The 17422-nt window shown below is 47.6% G+C and overlaps 1 protein-coding gene across 1 annotated transcript in view; it reads right to left on the bottom strand.

Moving 5' to 3' along the window:
* Nucleotides 1–2267: 2267 nt before the first annotated feature.
* LOC120018499 (chordin-like) overlaps nucleotides 2268–17422 on the bottom strand; it is a 22850-nt gene continuing 7695 nt past the window's right edge. The window contains exons 7-21 of the mRNA XM_038961730.1: nucleotides 16566–16707; nucleotides 16090–16227; nucleotides 14683–14765; nucleotides 12358–12505; nucleotides 10669–10775; nucleotides 10244–10523; nucleotides 8515–8756; nucleotides 8202–8315; nucleotides 6112–6303; nucleotides 5768–5861; nucleotides 5553–5609; nucleotides 3523–3626; nucleotides 3106–3363; nucleotides 2499–2592; nucleotides 2268–2332 (exon numbers count right to left, since the gene is read on the bottom strand). Of these exons, the coding sequence (XP_038817658.1) occupies nucleotides 2268–2332; nucleotides 2499–2592; nucleotides 3106–3363; nucleotides 3523–3626; nucleotides 5553–5609; nucleotides 5768–5861; nucleotides 6112–6303; nucleotides 8202–8315; nucleotides 8515–8756; nucleotides 10244–10523; nucleotides 10669–10775; nucleotides 12358–12505; nucleotides 14683–14765; nucleotides 16090–16227; nucleotides 16566–16707 (2118 nt within the window). The remainder of the gene's footprint in view (nucleotides 2333–2498; nucleotides 2593–3105; nucleotides 3364–3522; nucleotides 3627–5552; nucleotides 5610–5767; nucleotides 5862–6111; nucleotides 6304–8201; nucleotides 8316–8514; nucleotides 8757–10243; nucleotides 10524–10668; nucleotides 10776–12357; nucleotides 12506–14682; nucleotides 14766–16089; nucleotides 16228–16565; nucleotides 16708–17422) is intronic.

Genomic DNA, 17422 nt, shown 5'->3' with positions numbered 1-17422 from the left:
AAGAGAGAAGGAGTGAACACTTACCCACAGAGACAGGAATGTGCCATGAAAATGCACCCACACCATGGCATGCAGATGCAGACCCACATACTTCCGTCCCTCCCTCCCCCAGCCAGTCAGTAGACATGCCTCTGATCCAAGCTGTCGGAACAGAGCCATAGCTCAGCATTGTTGACCTTTGACCCTAGCCTCCAGCTGTGTGGCTGCTGGCTGGTTAGACGGCTGGCGGCTTTACAACATGGCCTCTCTCTCTGCTAAGGGAAGGTCAGCAGGTGCAACTGGGCATGCTCACAACCAGCTGGCTCTACCATAGGAAGTGATTTATGTCAGTACTATTTACCTGCCCATAGGGGGAGCAGTAGATGTTCAGTCTGTGTCCTTTGGCTGAATCCGTGTGCATGTGGCAGGTTGACGTTTGTTGTCACGAGTCTTGTTCTGGAGGCAGAACTGAGCAATTTCCCCTTAAATAGGCCAGCTGCAAAGTAAAAATTGGCAATATTGTAAAAAGTACTGAAAACAAAAATGAGTTCTTTGGTCTTAATTTAAGGTTAGGGTGTGGCAGATGGATTTGCAGTGTGGTTAAGGTTAAGGTTACGTTTAAAAACAGATTTTAAGACTTTGTGGCTGTGCCAGCTAGGGACAACAATGCAGAGCTGCCTCCAGAACAAGATTCATGATGGAAAAACGCTAACCTATGTGCATGTGTGTGTGTTCATTCTTCAGGGGCAGAGTGTGTACCTGTGTACATCTGTGCATGTGTGTTTATGTTCCAGTCTGTCTGTCCTTTGGCTGAGTCATTGTGATTGTGTGTGTACGTGTGTGTGTGTGTGTGTCTGCCTGTATGTGTGAGAGAGAGTGCATTGTGTGCTATAGAACACATGTGGTGTGTGTCTATGGAATGAAGGAGAGGAAAAGAAAGAGAAAGTGCCGTCTGATGAAGGGTAGAGAGAGAGAGAGAGAGAGAGAGAGAGAGAGAGAGAGAGAGAGAGAGAGAGAGAGGATGCATTGAAAGTTAGGGAAAAGAAAGTGGAACCAGTTGATACAGGAAATGGAAGAGTGAAGAGAAGAAATGAAAGAGAGAGATTAAGATAAAGAGAGAAGAGATTAAGATAAAGAGAGAAGAGAGGAGGATAGCGGAAAAAGTTATGGATTTCAACTAAATTGTCAAAAGACAATTTATTACGAACAACTTTTATTTTTTCCTTCACACGTTCAATAAATACAAGCAAGATTCATAAAAATAACAACACTAATACAAAGTATTATAAAATGAGAAACAGATAACATCATGGACGAGCACATGAAGCGGTGCAATACAGGTCAGAGCTGCAAATAAATCTAAAACAGATGTTCATTACTGTTACTGTATATTCTAATCTCTTCAGTAAGCAATTAGAATAGATTCTTGTTATGCTTTTCCAACGGAAGTGTTCTATTGGTGCTGACTGGATGGGATAAGAGAACATATGTGTGGTGCTGATTTATGAGATAGTCAGTGATGCTCAGTCTGTTTTGTGTGTGTGTTTCCATCTAGCCACCCAGTAAGTTCACTGCCTCATATGCTTGCGGCACTGTTTACACACGCACACACACACACACACACACACACACACACACACACACACACACACACACACACACACACACACACACACACACACACACACACACACACACACACACACACACTCAAAAGTGAGTATGCACACCGAAAGAAGTCCTAATCAAGACTACCAATACATTCATTTTAACAAATAAACAACAAACAGTGTCACCTTGTGTACCGGTATTCGAATATGAAGGGTAATTGTGTGTGATTTTTGAAAGGGTCATATTCATTAAGAGGAAGCAAAAAAACTAAGAAACAAAAACAACAAAAAAAGTCAAATTTCAAAGGAGATACCAGTCAAAAGACACAGCTGCAGCAGTTATGTTGGTCCATTTCATATCTCTTTTTGGTCCTTTCTTTCCATTCTTTCAGTTAGTCTCTTCCATGACACCTTGGTGCTCCTCTTCTTCTTTTTCTCTGCTTGTCTTTCCTTCCTTCGTTACAATCCAGAGGTTGACTAAGGGGTGGGAGTGGACAGGGGGGTTGTGGGTCGGGGCAGGAGGATCATAGGGATCTTGGCTTTAGGGGGTGTTAGCTGACCCAGTGTGCAGGTCTAGGTCTCCCCATGAGGGGGTAGGTAGAGAGCGAGGGGAGGGGGGTCATGGTGGGGGTGAGGAGAAGGTAGAAGGGGGGATGCGGGTGGAGAGGCGGTCTCAGCTCAGTGTCTCCAGCTGTTCTTCTTTTCCGGAACTTTCATCAGCTCCTCCTCTTCCTCTTTGGAATCTAAACAAAAGAGACAATCCAATATGAATGAATCTATGATTACTACATGAATCATCACTGTTTGAAAGCATGTCATCAGGATTGAGAGCATGTCTCGCTATTTCAAGCATGTGTCCTCAGATGCTCTGGCTAGGGAGCATGGTATGTGTGTGTGTGTTTGTCTTACCTTGGCACTCAGGACAGCACATGCCCTCCCGGCGGGTGATGTTACTACAGGTCAGGACTGGACACTGTTTCCTCTGACACTTAGTCACACCATGCTGGAGAGAGAGAGGGAGAAAGAAAGAGAGAGAGAGGAAGGAGGGAGAGAGAGACAGAGGGAGGTACATTAGGAAAACACCTCACAATGCTGAGAAACCAGAAGATGCTCCATGCTTCTCAACTCCAAATCCCAGAGTCCCCCCCCCCCCCCCCCCCCACTGACATTGGAATTGTCCCCCAAGGGGTAAGGGCCACCCGAGTCCCCCCATCCCTACAGCTATGAAGCTCAACCAAGTCTGAAACATCACTACTCTATCCGCAAAAACATGTATCACAGTGGCATGGAAAAACTCAGAAGAAACTTTGAGCGTGGGTTTTTCTAAAGTTTTACTGAAACATAGGGAGTTCTCCAGTGCTTTTTTCTCTTTTGCTCTTTGGGGTTTAGGACCAACAGTCTGAATATTTTTTGTCTTGAATTGTGTTGCTTGGCAACAGGTCCAAACCCACTCTAAGTGGCTGTATTATGTAAGAGACTTGTTCCTGACTGGTCCCTGACTCCCTGTAATACTCACGTCACACCAGCAGGTGATGCACTTCATCTCTCCCATCAGGGGCACACGGGGGTGCCAGTTGTCACTGTTCTGGTAGAAGTTCTTCCCAAACTTGCAGTGACTTGTCCCATCTGCCTGCATCATGTCAGCGTGCTCCAGGGGGGGGTTGTCTTCCTCCGGACATTCCTTACAGCAGTCTGAGGGGCTACGGCGTACCGGACGGCTGCAGGTCAGGGCTGGACACGTCACCTTCTCACAGTGCACCTCGCCTGTCGCTCCCTACAGGAGTGGAGGAGGAAGGACACAATGGGAAATTAGCAGAATTTACATGATATTCTAGGAAGCTGAAGAAAGATTAATAGTCATGTTTCTAATGATGTTAGCATCACTTATCAACTAACATCATGCTAGCTGTGAAGGAATAACCTAGAGGCCTACCTTGCAGGTGCAGAGGGCACACTTGATGTAGCCAAACGGAGGGACGAATGGATGCCAGGTAGACCCAGGAGCATGCATCTTCTGGTCCCCCTCAAAGTAACAACCTGAGAGAGAGAGAGAGAGAGAGAGAGAGAGAGAGAGAGAGAGAGAGAGAGAGAGAGAGAGAGAGAGAGAGAGAGAGAGAGAGAGAGAGAGAGAGAGAGAGAGAGAGAGAGAGAGAGAGAGAGAGAGAGAGAGAGAGAGAGAGAGAGAGAGAGAGAGAGAGAGAGAGAGAGAGAGAGAGAGAGAGAGAGAGAGAGAGAAATAGAGGACACTCTTAGCATTGGAAATGCATATCAATCTCAGAGGTAAAACATATCTGTTGGCACAAAGACACAGAGGGAACCAGACAGATAGACAAGAGGGAGGGTGACAGAGAGAGACAGAATGAGTGCCTCCTGGGAGGGAGAGACAGAGGACCAGACATGGAGAGGAGGGAGGGTGGTGGATAGAGACAGAATGAGTGCCTCCTGGGAGGGAGAGACAGAGGACCTGACATGGAGAGGAGGGAGGGTGGTGGAGAGAGACAGAATGAGTGCCTCCTGGGAGGGAGAGACAGAGGACCTGACATGGAGAGGAGGGAGGGTGGTGGAGAGAGACAGAATGAGTGCCTCCTGGGAGGGAGAGACAGAGGACCTGACATGGAGAGGAGGGAGGGGGGTGGAGAGAGACAGAATGAGTGCCTCCTGGGAGGGAGAGACAGAGGACCAGACAGATGGAGAGGAGGGAGGGTGGTGGAGAGAGACAGAATTAGTGCCTCCTGGGAGGGAGAGACAGAGGACCTGACATGGAGAGGAGGGAGGGTGGTGGAGAGAGACAGAATGAGTGCCTCCTGGGAGGGAGAGACAGAGGACCTGACATGGAGAGGAGGGAGGGTGGTGGAGAGAGACAGAATGAGTGCCTCCTGGGAGGGAGAGACAGAGGACCTGACATGGAGAGGAGGGAGGGTGGTGGAGAGAGACAGAATGAGTGCCTCCTGGGAGGGAGAGACAGAGGACCAGACATGGAGAGGAGGGAGGGTGGTGGAGAGAGACAGAATTAGTGCCTCCTGGGAGGGAGAGACAGAGGACCTGACATGGAGAGGAGGGAGGGTGGTGGAGAGAGACAGAATTAGTGCCTCCTGGGAGGGAGAGACAGAGGACCTGACATGGAGGGGAGGGTGGTGGAGAGAGACAGAATGAGTGCCTCCTGGGAGGGAGAGACAGAGGACCTGACATGGAGAGGAGGGAGGGTGGTGGATAGAGACAGAATGAGTGCCTCCTGGGAGGGAGAGACAGAGGACCTGACATGGAGAGGAGGGAGGGTGGTGGATAGAGACAGAATGAGTGCCTCCTGGGAGGGAGAGACAGAGGACCTGACATGGAGAGGAGGGAGGGTGGTGGAGAGAGACAGAATGAGTGCCTCCTGGGAGGGAGAGACAGAGGACCTGACATGGAGAGGAGGGAGGGTGGTGGTGAGAGACAGAATGAGTGCCTCCTGGGAGGGAGAGACAGAGGACCTGACATGGAGAGGAGGGAGGGGGGTGGAGAGAGACAGAATGAGTGCCTCCTGGGAGGGAGAGACAGAGGACCTGACATGGAGAGGAGGGAGGGTGGTGGAGAGAGACAGAATGAGTGCCTCCTGGGAGGGAGAGACAGAGGACCTGACATGGAGAGGAGGGAGGGTGGTGGAGAGAGACAGAATGAGTGCCTCCTGGGAGGGAGAGACAGAGGACCTGACATGGAGAGGAGGGAGGGTGGTGGATAGAGACAGAATGAGTGCCTCCTGGGAGGGAGAGACAGAGGACTTGACATGGAGAGGAGGGAGGGTGGTGGAGAGAGACAGAATGAGTGCCTCCTGGGAGGGAGAGACAGAGGACCTGACATGGAGAGGAGGGAGGGTGGTGGAGAGAGACAGAATGAGTGCCTCCTGGGAGGGAGAGACAGAGGACCTGACATGGAGAAAGCGAGAAAGAGGAGGAGTGACAGTCAGACAGAGAGATGGATCAGAACCTTCTGGATGCTCGTCTAGCCTCTCTGGAGTCTTCATGTCCTTGGGGTTTTTCCTCTCTAAAGGACAGACGGGAAACAGACACAGGAAAGTATTATTTCACAACTTTGCGACCGTAATGGGGTGCCCTGTCAATAGTAAGTCCTTTCAAGAATAAGAAAAACACAGTCAAGCACATAATCCTATTCAAACATAGTACACACACACACACACTCACCAACACACATGGGGCAGCACTTGTCGTCAGGCTGGATGGTGCGAGAGCAGGTGAGGACTGGACAGATGACCGGGTCACAGATCACTGTGCGCTTCTACAGGGAGGACAGAGAGATGGAGGGATGAGGGAGGAGAAAAATGGGCAAAAGAAGAGAGAGGGTGGTTAGACACAAAGTCATTCAATATAGAAGTAGAAACTTTACTTCTAGATTCTCAAGACTTCTAGATTCTCCATCGAAAGGGCTTCTTAGTCGAGGACTAGATATAATTTGTGTCTGGGAAACGAGCACTAATTTAATGTGTAACTTTAGCGCCGCCTCGTGGTTGTAGTTGGAACAGTCCTACCTGACAGCTGCAGGTGAAACAGCGGTTGTAGTTGGGGGTCCAGAGTGAGCCGTGGGCGTGGTGTTGACTCTCGAAGAAACAGGTGTGGGGGTCTTTCTTTAGTTCCTCAGGATCACGCACAAACAGGTCATCAAACTCCGCCAACTCCACCTCACCCCTTGTCCCAAACTCACAGTTGTTAGGCACATGGACCTGTAGGGAGAGAAAGACAGAAGGAGGGAGGGAGGAGAAAGAAAGAAAGACGGGGCGAATTATGGTCTGGCTTAAAATACTTGTATCAGTTATAGAACCCATTGCCCTTTATGGTTGTGAGGTCTGGGGTCTGCTCACCAACCAAGAATTCACAAAATGGGACAAACACCAAATTGAGACTCTGCATGCAGAATTCTGCAAAAATATCCCCAGTGTACAACGTAAAAAAAACAAATAATGCATGCAGAGCAGAATTAGGCCGATACCCACTAATGATCAAAATCCAGAAAATAGCCGTTAAATTCTACAACCACCTAAAAGGAAGCGATTCCCAAACATTCCATAACAAATCCATCACCTACAGAGAGATGAGCCTGGAGAAGAGTTCCCTAAGCAAGCTGGTCCTGGGACTCTCTTCACAAACACAGACCCCACACAGCCCCAGGACAGCAACACAATTAGACCCAACCAACCAAATCATGAGAAAACAAAAAAATAAATAAACAAAAAAACTGAGCAAACTAGAATGCTATTTGGCCCTAAACAGAGAGTACACAGTGGCAGAATACCTGACCACTGTGACTGACCCAAACTTAACGAAAGCTTTGACTATGTACAGACTGTGAGCATAGCCTTGCTATTGAGAAAGGATGCCGTAGGCAAACCTGGCTCTCAAGAGAAGACAGGCTATGTGCACACTGCCCACAAAATGAAGTGGAAACTGAGCTGCACTTCATAACCTCCTGCCAAATGTATGACCATATTAGAGACACATATTTCCCTCAGAATACACAGATCCACAAAGAATTAGAAAACAAACCCAATTTTGATAAACTCCCATATCTATTGGGTGAAATACCACAGTCTGCCATCACAGCAGCAAGATTTGTGACCTGTTGCCACAAGAAAAGGGCAACCAGTGAAAAACAAACACCATTGTAAATACAACCCATATTTATGTTGATTTATTTTCCCTTTTGTACTTAAACTATTTGCACATAATATGACATTTGAAAAGTCTTTATTCTTTTGGAACTTTTGTGAGTGTAATGTTTGCTGTAATTTATTGTTTATTCCACTTTTGTTTATTATCTATTTCACTTGCTTTGGCAATGCAAACATATGTTTCCCATGCCACTAAAGCCCCTTAAATTGAAATTGAGTTGAGCGCAAGAGAGAGAGGGGCAGAAAAGGGTGAGCATGAGAAAGGGAGAATAAGAGGCGGGACAGAGAGAAAGAGAGCAATGAGGAGGAAGGAAGGTGGGAGAAAGGGGGAAGACAGAGGTTAGGATGCTAATGATTGGTTGGACACATCTGCCTTGTGGCTTGTTGTAAAGTGTACTTGTACTTGTTAATTAGTCCTAAATGGAACGTTCAGCGGACTTTCTGCCCATGGCTCTACGGCTCCACGGCAGATTGCTGTTTGTGTCAGACCTGTTTGCTATTCAAACTGCCGGACCTTAGTGGGTTTGTGTGTTCTTACAAATTTCTTTCTCTCATTCTAATCACTGGCAGCTAAGACAAAATCATCAACCAGGCCACCTGCAAATATGTTAGCGTGTAACGATGTGTTTGTTTGAGGGTGTGTGAGGGTGTGTGTGTCCTCACAAACTTTAATTTTTCACCAAAACGTCTCTGAAAACACAAGACCACCTGCCAGTGAGAGCGCGTGTCTGTGTGGCCTCACACTGGCTAAGTGAGCAATCAACACTCACACACACACACACACACACACACACACACCCCCCTCCCTCCCTCCTCTCTTCCACCTGTCATCGTTCCATCTCTATAATCCTCAATATTTTCCAATAATGCATGATCAAACTGAAGGGTGTGGGTTGACATTAAGAGTGAGGTATGGTTTAGAGTGGTTGAGTTATGGTTGTGGTCCTACTCACCCGTCCGCGTATCTCTCCTCTGGTGTTGACCTTGGTGCTGACCTGGATGAAGGCTGTCCCTCTGTCCAGGTGACGCAACAACTCTACACTGATGTCCTTCAACACACCCTGGGCCTGAGAGAGAGACACAGAGAGAGAGAGAGAGAGAGACAGAAAGACAAACAGAGAGCAAGACAGATATACAGAGAGAGAGAGAGAGAGAGAGAGAGAATGGAACAAGAGTCTGTTATAGACATTCTCTATATCATACTGTCATGACAAAGTTGTTCATGTGTGTTTGTTTGTGATTATTCATGGTTCTTCCTCTGCCTACCTGAGAACCATAGAACCCTGTCAGCAGTCTCTTGTGATTGGTGCTGTGTTCGTCTAGTTCTCCGATTTCAGCCAATCCGTGGAGGTGGGCGTTGACTGTGAGGTCATCAGCTTTGCTGAGGCCTGCCACCACGATCTCATAATGGAGGTGACAGCGCTCGTCCACAGACACCCAGGCATGGCCCCCAGCACTGGTCAGGACTGGAGGAGCCACAAACTGGCCTGCCAGAGGGACAGGGATCTCTGGCGAAGGAGAGAGTAGAGGGTTAAATATGAAAAGCAAAAGACTAGAGTTAAAGAGAATAATGTCAAATTGGGATCAATGTTTTTCACCCAAACATGGACTGGAGTTGTCTTTCAGATACTTTATGAAGAGATTCTGTGGACACTGTGACTCTACTCTAGAGGACTGGAGTTGTCTTTCAGATACTTTATGAAGAGATTCTGTGGACACTGTGACTCTACTCTAGAGGACTGGAGTTGTCTTTCAGATACTTTATGAAGAGATTCTGTGGACACTGTGACTCTACTCTAGAGGACTGGAGTTGTCTTTCAGATACTTTATGAAGAGATTCTGTGGACACTGTGACTCTACTCTAGAGGACTGGAGTTGTCTTTCAGATACTTTATGAAGAGATTCTGTGGTCACTGTGACTCTACTCTAGAGGACTGGAGTTGTCTTTCAGATACTTTATGAAGAGATTCTGTGGACACTGTGACTCTACTCTAGAGGACTGGAGTTGTCTTTCAGATACTTTATGAAGAGATTCTGTGGACACTGTGACTCTACTCTAGAGGACTGGAGTTGTCTTTCAGATACTTTATGAAGAGATTCTGTGGACACTGTGACTCTACTCTAGAGGACTGGAGTTGTCTTTCAGATACTTTATGAAGAGATTCTGTGGTCACTGTGACTCTACTCTAGAGGACTGGAGTTGTCTTTCAGATACTTTATGAAGAGATTCTGTGGACACTGTGACTCTACTCTAGAGGACTGGAGTTGTCTTTCAGATACTTTATGAAGAGATTCTGTGGACACTGTGACTCTACTCTAGAGGACTGGAGTTGTCTTTCAGATACTTTATGAAGAGATTCTGTGGACACTGTGACTCTACTCTAGAGGACTGGAGTTCGCCACCCCTGACCTTTGCATTTACTCAACCTAAGCGTATTTGAGTTATGCTACAGTGAAACCCAAACCAGTCCCTCACCCTTACCATCGCTCTCAGAGGGCCCTCCGTTGTCACGTGTTACTGAGGAAACTCAGAGGGTGACTTTCAGATTGGTGAGGGGATCAATAAAACCATCTTTGGGACACACATGACTTCATGCGATTCATGTTACACATTTAAATAATAAAACGGCATGAAATTCAAATGATAAAAATGTTCCTTTCGTTTTACAAGATATAAACCTCAGTAACTGTTAAACATTGATTTCGAGGCTTGACACATGTAACGTATGAAATACCTCCCAATCTAAGACAGGTGGCTAATATTTATGCGCGCCTATCCATTCAGTTGTGTGAAATTCCGCAAACTCAAAAATAATGCGGTGTCAGCGTAGCTGGCTTTCGGAGGGCTAATTAGTACCTACACCTTCCATAATTTTGACTCCGTCAGCTTTGTGCATATGGTGGAGGCGCGTATGAATCCACAACTGGAGGGGCGAGGGGAAGGGGGTGCTTTAGGATTCAGCCCTAGTGCTCTGGTCTGAGGTCAGTGTCTCACCGTGTCTGGGTGCCTCCAGGCCGCTGTAGAACAGGGCTTTGATCTGTCCGCGTAGCTCCCCCTCCTGGCTGTGTGCGGTAGCCACGTTGATGAACAGTTCATTCTGCAGCAGCATGTGGATGTGACGCGCCTCTACACGGCTCCAGCTTCCAGCTGCCCGCCCGCTGGGCCTGTCGAACTCTGGAGTTAGGTCGTACAGCACGGAGCGCTTACTCCGCCGCCGAGGCTTTAGCTCGATGGTCAGACCCATCACCTCACTAGATACCCCCACTAGCTGGACCTGTGGACGGAGCAGGATATGGGTTGGTTTGGTGCTTCAGTTCAGTGTGGTTTGTTTGGTTCAGTTATGTAAATAGTGACAGTACAATTCCATTTGATTCAGTTCTTTAAAGTTCAAGTCAATTCAGTTCAGTTCAGATCCATACCTGGTAGTCCAGGGTGCCGTTATCATGGAGATGAAAGAATGCTGATCCCACACCGCCTGTCTTCCCTGCTGTCAATGCATCACCACTGGACATGACACTCTGGATGGCTGGAGAGAGAAAGAGAGGGAGTAGAGGAGGGAAAGAGAAAAATGAGAGAGAGAAAATGTTTTAGTAAATATTTTCTTAAATCCTTGCTATTACATAACAGATGAACATGCAGTGCCACACTTGGACCTTTTCATGTTTCCAAAAAGTAAATTGAAGGTGAAACGAGAAAGGATGATGAGAGAGTGAGTAGGTTCTCCCTGACTCTGACCTCAAAACATTGTTCCCTTTCCATTTCACACCCAGATGACTACAGACTAATCTGAGTGTGATGATGAGGCAGCTCTTGCATGCGAGATGAGGCAATGCTCTCTGTCGTGTTATAATTCACCATGTTAGTCTGGAGAGCCAGACAGAGGGGAGCCGAGAGAGGGCCAGAACACATTCTCTCACGTCTCCCCTGTAGAAAGATGCGCGCACACACACATGCACACACACACACACCATGTCATCCCTCCACCAGTGAGGACAATCACGGGGAATGAATACAGCACAACCCGTCCACACAGAACTTTAGGGTGAGGGTATGTGTTTGTCATCTCAAAAGAGAGAATTGTAGCTTAAATGGTGTACCCCCACCTGCTAACCCATAACCTTGGGATGAGGTAACCCCTGTTGAACATGGAGGGGCTTAGAAGACAGACAGGGAAAGACAAATAGAGAAGGAAAATAAAAGAAGGGACAAAGAAAGGCAGAATGGGAGTGATACAGGGGGAAGCAGTTCAAGACAGAGAAAGAACAGATCAAGATGGAGAGAAAGGCAGAATGGGAGTGATACAGGGGGAAGCAGTTCAAGACAGAGAAAGAACAGATCAAGATGGAGAGAAAGGCAGAGAGAGAGATAGACAGATAAGAGATGTTGAGAAGAATGTAGAGAAAGAGATGTAAGGAGAGAGTGAAACAAGAGTGTTGGGTTGAATTCTTCACACATAACGTCAAGCTGTTAATCATGGAGCTGGAACACCAGTATGGAGAGTGAAGTCCTGCAGAATGTGACCGTGGCAGTGCCCAGGGTGTGTGTGTGTGTGTTCGTGTGTGTGTACACACAAGTGTGTGTGTGTATGAAAAAGACAACGTGTGTGTGAGTGTGATCTAAGTATATAAGTATGTTTGTGTTAGAGTCGCTTGAATGGAACATGTGCGTGCCGAAATGTCTCAGACTTTGTCTACGACACACACCAGCGCTCCCCGTCTTGGTGGAGCACCAAGTCAAAAAGCAGAGCTATAAACATGGTTTTACTCCAGTGATAAGACTTGAAAGAATGAAGAGATGGAAGGAAGGAGGGAGTATTTCTAGAAGAGTGAGAATCGCTAAAAACAACCATGGAGGAAAAGAAGGAGAACAAGTGAACTGAAAGACAAAACACATTCCTCCTACAGTAGGTCTCTGACTGGCCTCAGTTCAGGTGTGACAGGATGACAGAAGGATGGATAGAACTCATCAAATGAGCAATGAAGGTTGTTTGTGTGATGTTGAGCGACTCGAGTAACTTCCAAACAAATCGATTCAACCCATCACCTGTCTGAGTGGCTGACTGTTCGCTGATTGTTTGATTGTTCTACATAAAGGGGTGTGGCGCTTACTGTCACATGACTTCCTGCCGGTGATGAAGCCGGAGATGTGTCGGGGTTCCTGGCTCTCAGTTTCCACGGTGATCACCAGCTGGCCCCTTGACAACCAGAAGAGCTCCCGACTGTTCAGGTCTGTCAGCACCTCAGCAAAGTCTGTGTCCTAAAGGTAGAGAGTTGGAGAAATGGTGATACAACGTCAGAACAACCAAACCCAAATCTCTTACTAGACTTATCACAAACAAACACAGAAAGGTGATAATAGATAACAGATAATTGATAAACTCACAAACACACACATACAGACACTGAAACACACGAATTATGTCACTACAACACACTCTCTGTCTCTCTCAACAACCCCCCCCCCCCCCCCCCCCACCACACATACATACACACACACAGGCTCACATAAACTCAACACACACCGACAATATGGCTTGCATTGGGGTTAATATCTCACACATTGCATCCACTTTCATATCCTTTCAACCGCCAGAGTTTGAGATAGACAGAGTTTGAGATAGACAGAGTTTGAGATAGACAGAGTTTGAGATAGACAGAGTTTGTATTAATATGACAGATGTATGACCGTGGTAAATAAACGTGACTTTTATGGCTCCATTTCACTACACATATCCATCCGTGTACTATAAATCGATGGACAGGGTTGAGCCAAAAGAGAGAGAGAGGGAGAGAGGGATGGAGGGATGAAGGGAGAGAGGGAAGGAAAGAAAGGATAGAGGAAGGTGTAATTGAGACATTTGTAGAGTAAAAAGCATGATTGGAAATGAAAGGAAAGTGAAAAGGACAGTAATATATTAAGAGCAGGAAAGGCAGTAGAATGTATAAATATTTTGTGTGTGTGTGTGTGTGTGTGTGTGTGTGTGTGTGTGTGTGTGTGTGTGTGTGTGTGTGTGTGTGTGTGTGTGTGTGTGTGTGTGTGTGTGTGTGTGTGTGTGTAAAACAGAAAGAGGGGCACATCAACTCTCAGATTCACATAATTCCCACCAGATTAAAAACAGACTCCTCTTTCATCCCTCCTCCTCCCTCTATCCCTTCCTCTTTCCCCCCCCCTCCCCCTTTCTGATCCCACAGACAACTAACCACTGACATGTGTGAGGAGTGTGCATGTCTTTTCATTCTCTCTCACTTTCTCCTTTCTGTCTCTCATCCCCCATCTCTTCCTCACTACATGTCTCTTACAACCCCTCTCCACTCTCTCTCTTTCTTTTTCTCTGTCCATCCCGTGTCTCTATGGGGGTTTAACAGTGATCTTCAGTACTGACAACAGCAGTAGGATGTGGGGAAGTGACCACATCCATCTCAGCGGGACAGTGTGTCACGATGTCATCTGTTTCCCCCTTTCCTCCCGCCTCTTGGCTTGTCCCTAATGTGTGTTTCCCCCCCCTTTCCTCCCCCCTCTTGGCTTGTCCCTAATGTGTGTTTCCCCCCCTTTCCTCCCCCCTCTTGGCTTGTCCCTAATGTGTGTTTCCCCCCTTTCCTCCCCCCTCTTGGCTTGTCCCTAATGTGTGTTTCCCCCCCTTTTCCTCCCGCCTCTTGGTTTGTCCCTGATGTGTGTTTCCCCCCGTTCCTCCCGCCTCTTGGCTTGTCCCTGATGTGTATTTCCCCCCCTCCTCCCGCCTCTTGGCTTGTCCCTGATGTGTATTTCCCCCCTTTCCTCCCGCCTCTTGGCTTGTCCCTGATGTGTATTTCCCCCCTTTCCTCCCGCCTCTTTGCTTGTCCCTGATGTGTATTTCTCCCCCTTCCTCCCGCCTCTTGGCTTGTCCCTGATGTGTATTTTTCCCCTTTCCTCCCGCCTCTTGGCTTGTCCCTAATGTGTATTTCTCCCCTTTCCTCCCGCCTCTTGGCTTGTCCCTGATGTGTATTTCTCCCCCTTCCTCCCGCCTCTTGGCTTGTCCCTGATGTGTATTTCTCCCCTTTCCTCCCGCCTCTTGGCTTGTCCCTGATGTGTATTTCTCCCCTTTCCTCCCGCCTCTTGGCTTGTCCCTAATGTGTATTTTCCCCCTTTCCTCCTGCCTCTTGGCTTGTCCCTAATGTGTGTTTTCCCCTTAATGGTTCAGGTTAGCATCTGGTTTGGTGAGGACAAGCGGATCCTAGATCTGTCTGTCTGTCTGTCTTTCATTATGTCATTGTTTAATAAATGGATCCCTTAGTTAATAATAATCCCTTAGTTAATAATAATGATAATAATAATTTATTTGTAAAGCACTTTTCATTATACAGTAATAATCTCAAATTGCATAAAATTACATTAAAAAAATTGTGTGTGTGTGTGTGTCTGTGTGTGCGTGTGTGCGTGTAGTTTATATAACATACATAGGCAGTGACGTTAGCATGGATCTCTCTCAGGACGTGTTGGCGGTACTGCAGTCGTACCTGGATGGGCACCAGGGGGGAGTCTACAGGGCCGAGAGAGAGAGAGCACAGAACAAACTTAGAATCACGTCACACTGCCTCACAGCACTCCCTAGTCCCCAGTCCCAAAACAACCTCAAGTCTCGTCTCTTAGCCCCTAAATTACTCCCTAGTCCCCAGTCCCAAAACAACCTCTAGTCTCTCAGCCCCTAAGTTACTCCCTAGTCCCCAGTCCCAAAACAACCTCTAGTCTCTTAGCCCCTAAATTACTCCCTAGTCCCCAGTCCCAAAACAACCTCTAGTCTCTCAGCCCCTAAGTTACTCCCTAGTCCCCAGTCCCAAAACAACCTCTAGTCTCTCAGCCCCTAAGTTACTCCCTAGTCCCCAGTCCCAAAACAACCTCTAGTCTCTCAGCCCCTAAGTTACTCCCAGCGAAGGAGCAGGATAGAGGCAATACAGCAGAATAAATAAATATATTTAACTAGGCAAGTCAGTTAAGAACAAATTATTATTTACAAAGACAGCCTACCGAGGAACAGTGGGTTAACTGCCTTGTTCAGGGGCAGAACGCCAGATTTTTACCTTGTCAGCTCAGGGATTCGACCCAGCAACCTTTTGGTTACTGGCCCAATGCTCTAACCACTAGGCTACCTGCCGCCCTAAAAGGTTCAAGTGATGAGTTGCTCCCCTACACCTCCCTCTATCCCTCCCTATCTATGTTGTATCTCCTCCGTCCCTCTCTTACTTCTCTGTCTGTGTTGTATCAGTCCTCCCTCTCTCTCCCTCTCTTACTTCTCTCTCTCTGTTGTATCAGTCCTCCCTCCCTCTCTCTCCCTCTCTTACTTCTCTGTCTGTGTTGTATCAGTCCTCCCTCCCCTCTCCCTCCCTCTCTTACTTCTCTGTCTGTGTTGTACCAGTCCTCCCTCCCCTCTCCCTCTCTTACTTCTCTCTCTCTGTTGTATCAGTCCTCCCTCACTCTCTCCCTCTCTTACTTCTCTGTCTGTGTTGTATCAGTCCTCCCTCCCTCCCTCTCTCTCCCCCTCTTACTTCTCTCTCTCTGTTGTATCAGTCCTCCCTCCCCTCTCCCTCTCTTACTTCTCTGTCTGTGTTGTATCAGTCCTCCCTCCCTCCCTCTCTCTCCCTCTCTTACTTCTCTCTCTCTCTGTTGTATCAGTCCTCCCTCCCTCTCTCTCCATCTCTTACTTCTCTGTCTGTGTTGTATCAGTCCTCCCTCCCTCTTTCTCTCTCTTTCTCTCTCTCTCTCTCTCTCTCTATCTCACCTCTCTATGTTGTATCAGTCCTCCCTCCCTCCTTCTCTCACCTCCCTCCCTCTCTCTCCTTCTCTCTCCTTCTCTCTCCCTCTCTCACCTCTCTCTCTATGTTGTATCAGTCCCTGCAGTATGAGAACGAAGTGAAGGTTATTCTCTGTGTCACTCAGAGTCAGCATGGCGATGCCTCCCATCCCAGAATGCTCCTCTTCTGAGGTCAGAGTGGAGCTGAACGTCTCTGGGGGGTCACACAGATATCACACTCACATTATAAACACACATAATATATACACACACACCACCTTCTTTTCACTGCAGTCAGTTACTGAACGTTTGTCCTTGTTGAAATGTACACAAATGTATTGTACTTTGTATCCCTCCTTTACTCAAGTGGGTTGGTGTATTTTGGCAGTTACCTGTACACATATTCACATAAATCCTACCTCATGGAAATATTGAGACTACTTCTACCCACATTTAAACAGATACACAAACACACTTTCATGCACCCATGAATACACCCCCCCCACACACACACACACACACAAACACACACCCACATACACACTCAATCACCTGCAAACAGTGCTCTGTGTTTGATGATCTTTCCTTCGATCACCTCCCGTCTACCGGTGGCTGTTGTCATAGTAACCCGAAGTTGTTCTGCCTGTATCTGTCGCACGTGGGATTGGGGAAGATTCTTCCACACTCCGCAGATCTGAAACACATATACACACACAGGTGACCACAGCCACATGTTCTTATCCAAGGCTGGGGTTGGAGTGTGTGTGTGTTCTTATCCAAGGCTGGGGTTGGAGTGTGTGTGTGTTCTTATCCAAGGCTGGGGTTGGAGTGTGTGTGGTGTTCTCATCCAAGGCTGGGGTTGGAGTGTGTGTGTGTTCTCATCCAAGGCTGGGGTTGGAGTGTGTGTGGTGTTCTCATCCAAGGCTGGGGTTGGAGTGTGTGTGGTGTTCTCATCCAAGGCTGGGGTTGGAGTGTGTGTGTGTTCTCATCCAAGGCTGGGGTTGGAGTGTGTGTGTGTTCTCATCCAAGGCTGGAGTTGGAGTGTGTGTGTGTTCTTATCCAAGGCTGGGGTTGGAGTGTGTGTGGTGTTCTCATCCAAGGCTGGGGTTGGAGTGTGTGTGGTGTTCTCATCCAAGGCTGGGGTTGGAGTGTGTGTGGTGTTCTCATCCAAGGCTGGAGTTGGAGTGTGTGTGTGTTCTCATCCAAGGCTGGGGTTGGAGTGTGTGTGTGTTCTCATCCAAGGCTGGAGTTGGAGTGTGTGTGGTGTTCTCATCCAAGGCTGGAGTTGGAGTGTGTGTGTGTTCTCATCCAAGGCTGGGGTTGGAGTGTGTGTGTGTTCTCATCCAAGGCTGGAGTTGGAGTGTGTGTGGTGTTCTCATCCAAGGCTGGGGTTGGAGTGTGTGTGTGTT

This window comes from Salvelinus namaycush, chromosome 23 (genome assembly GCF_016432855.1).
Source record: "Salvelinus namaycush isolate Seneca chromosome 23, SaNama_1.0, whole genome shotgun sequence".
Classification (NCBI taxonomy): Eukaryota; Metazoa; Chordata; class Actinopteri; order Salmoniformes; family Salmonidae; genus Salvelinus; species Salvelinus namaycush.
This window is presented reverse-complemented; position numbering and strand designations above follow the sequence as displayed.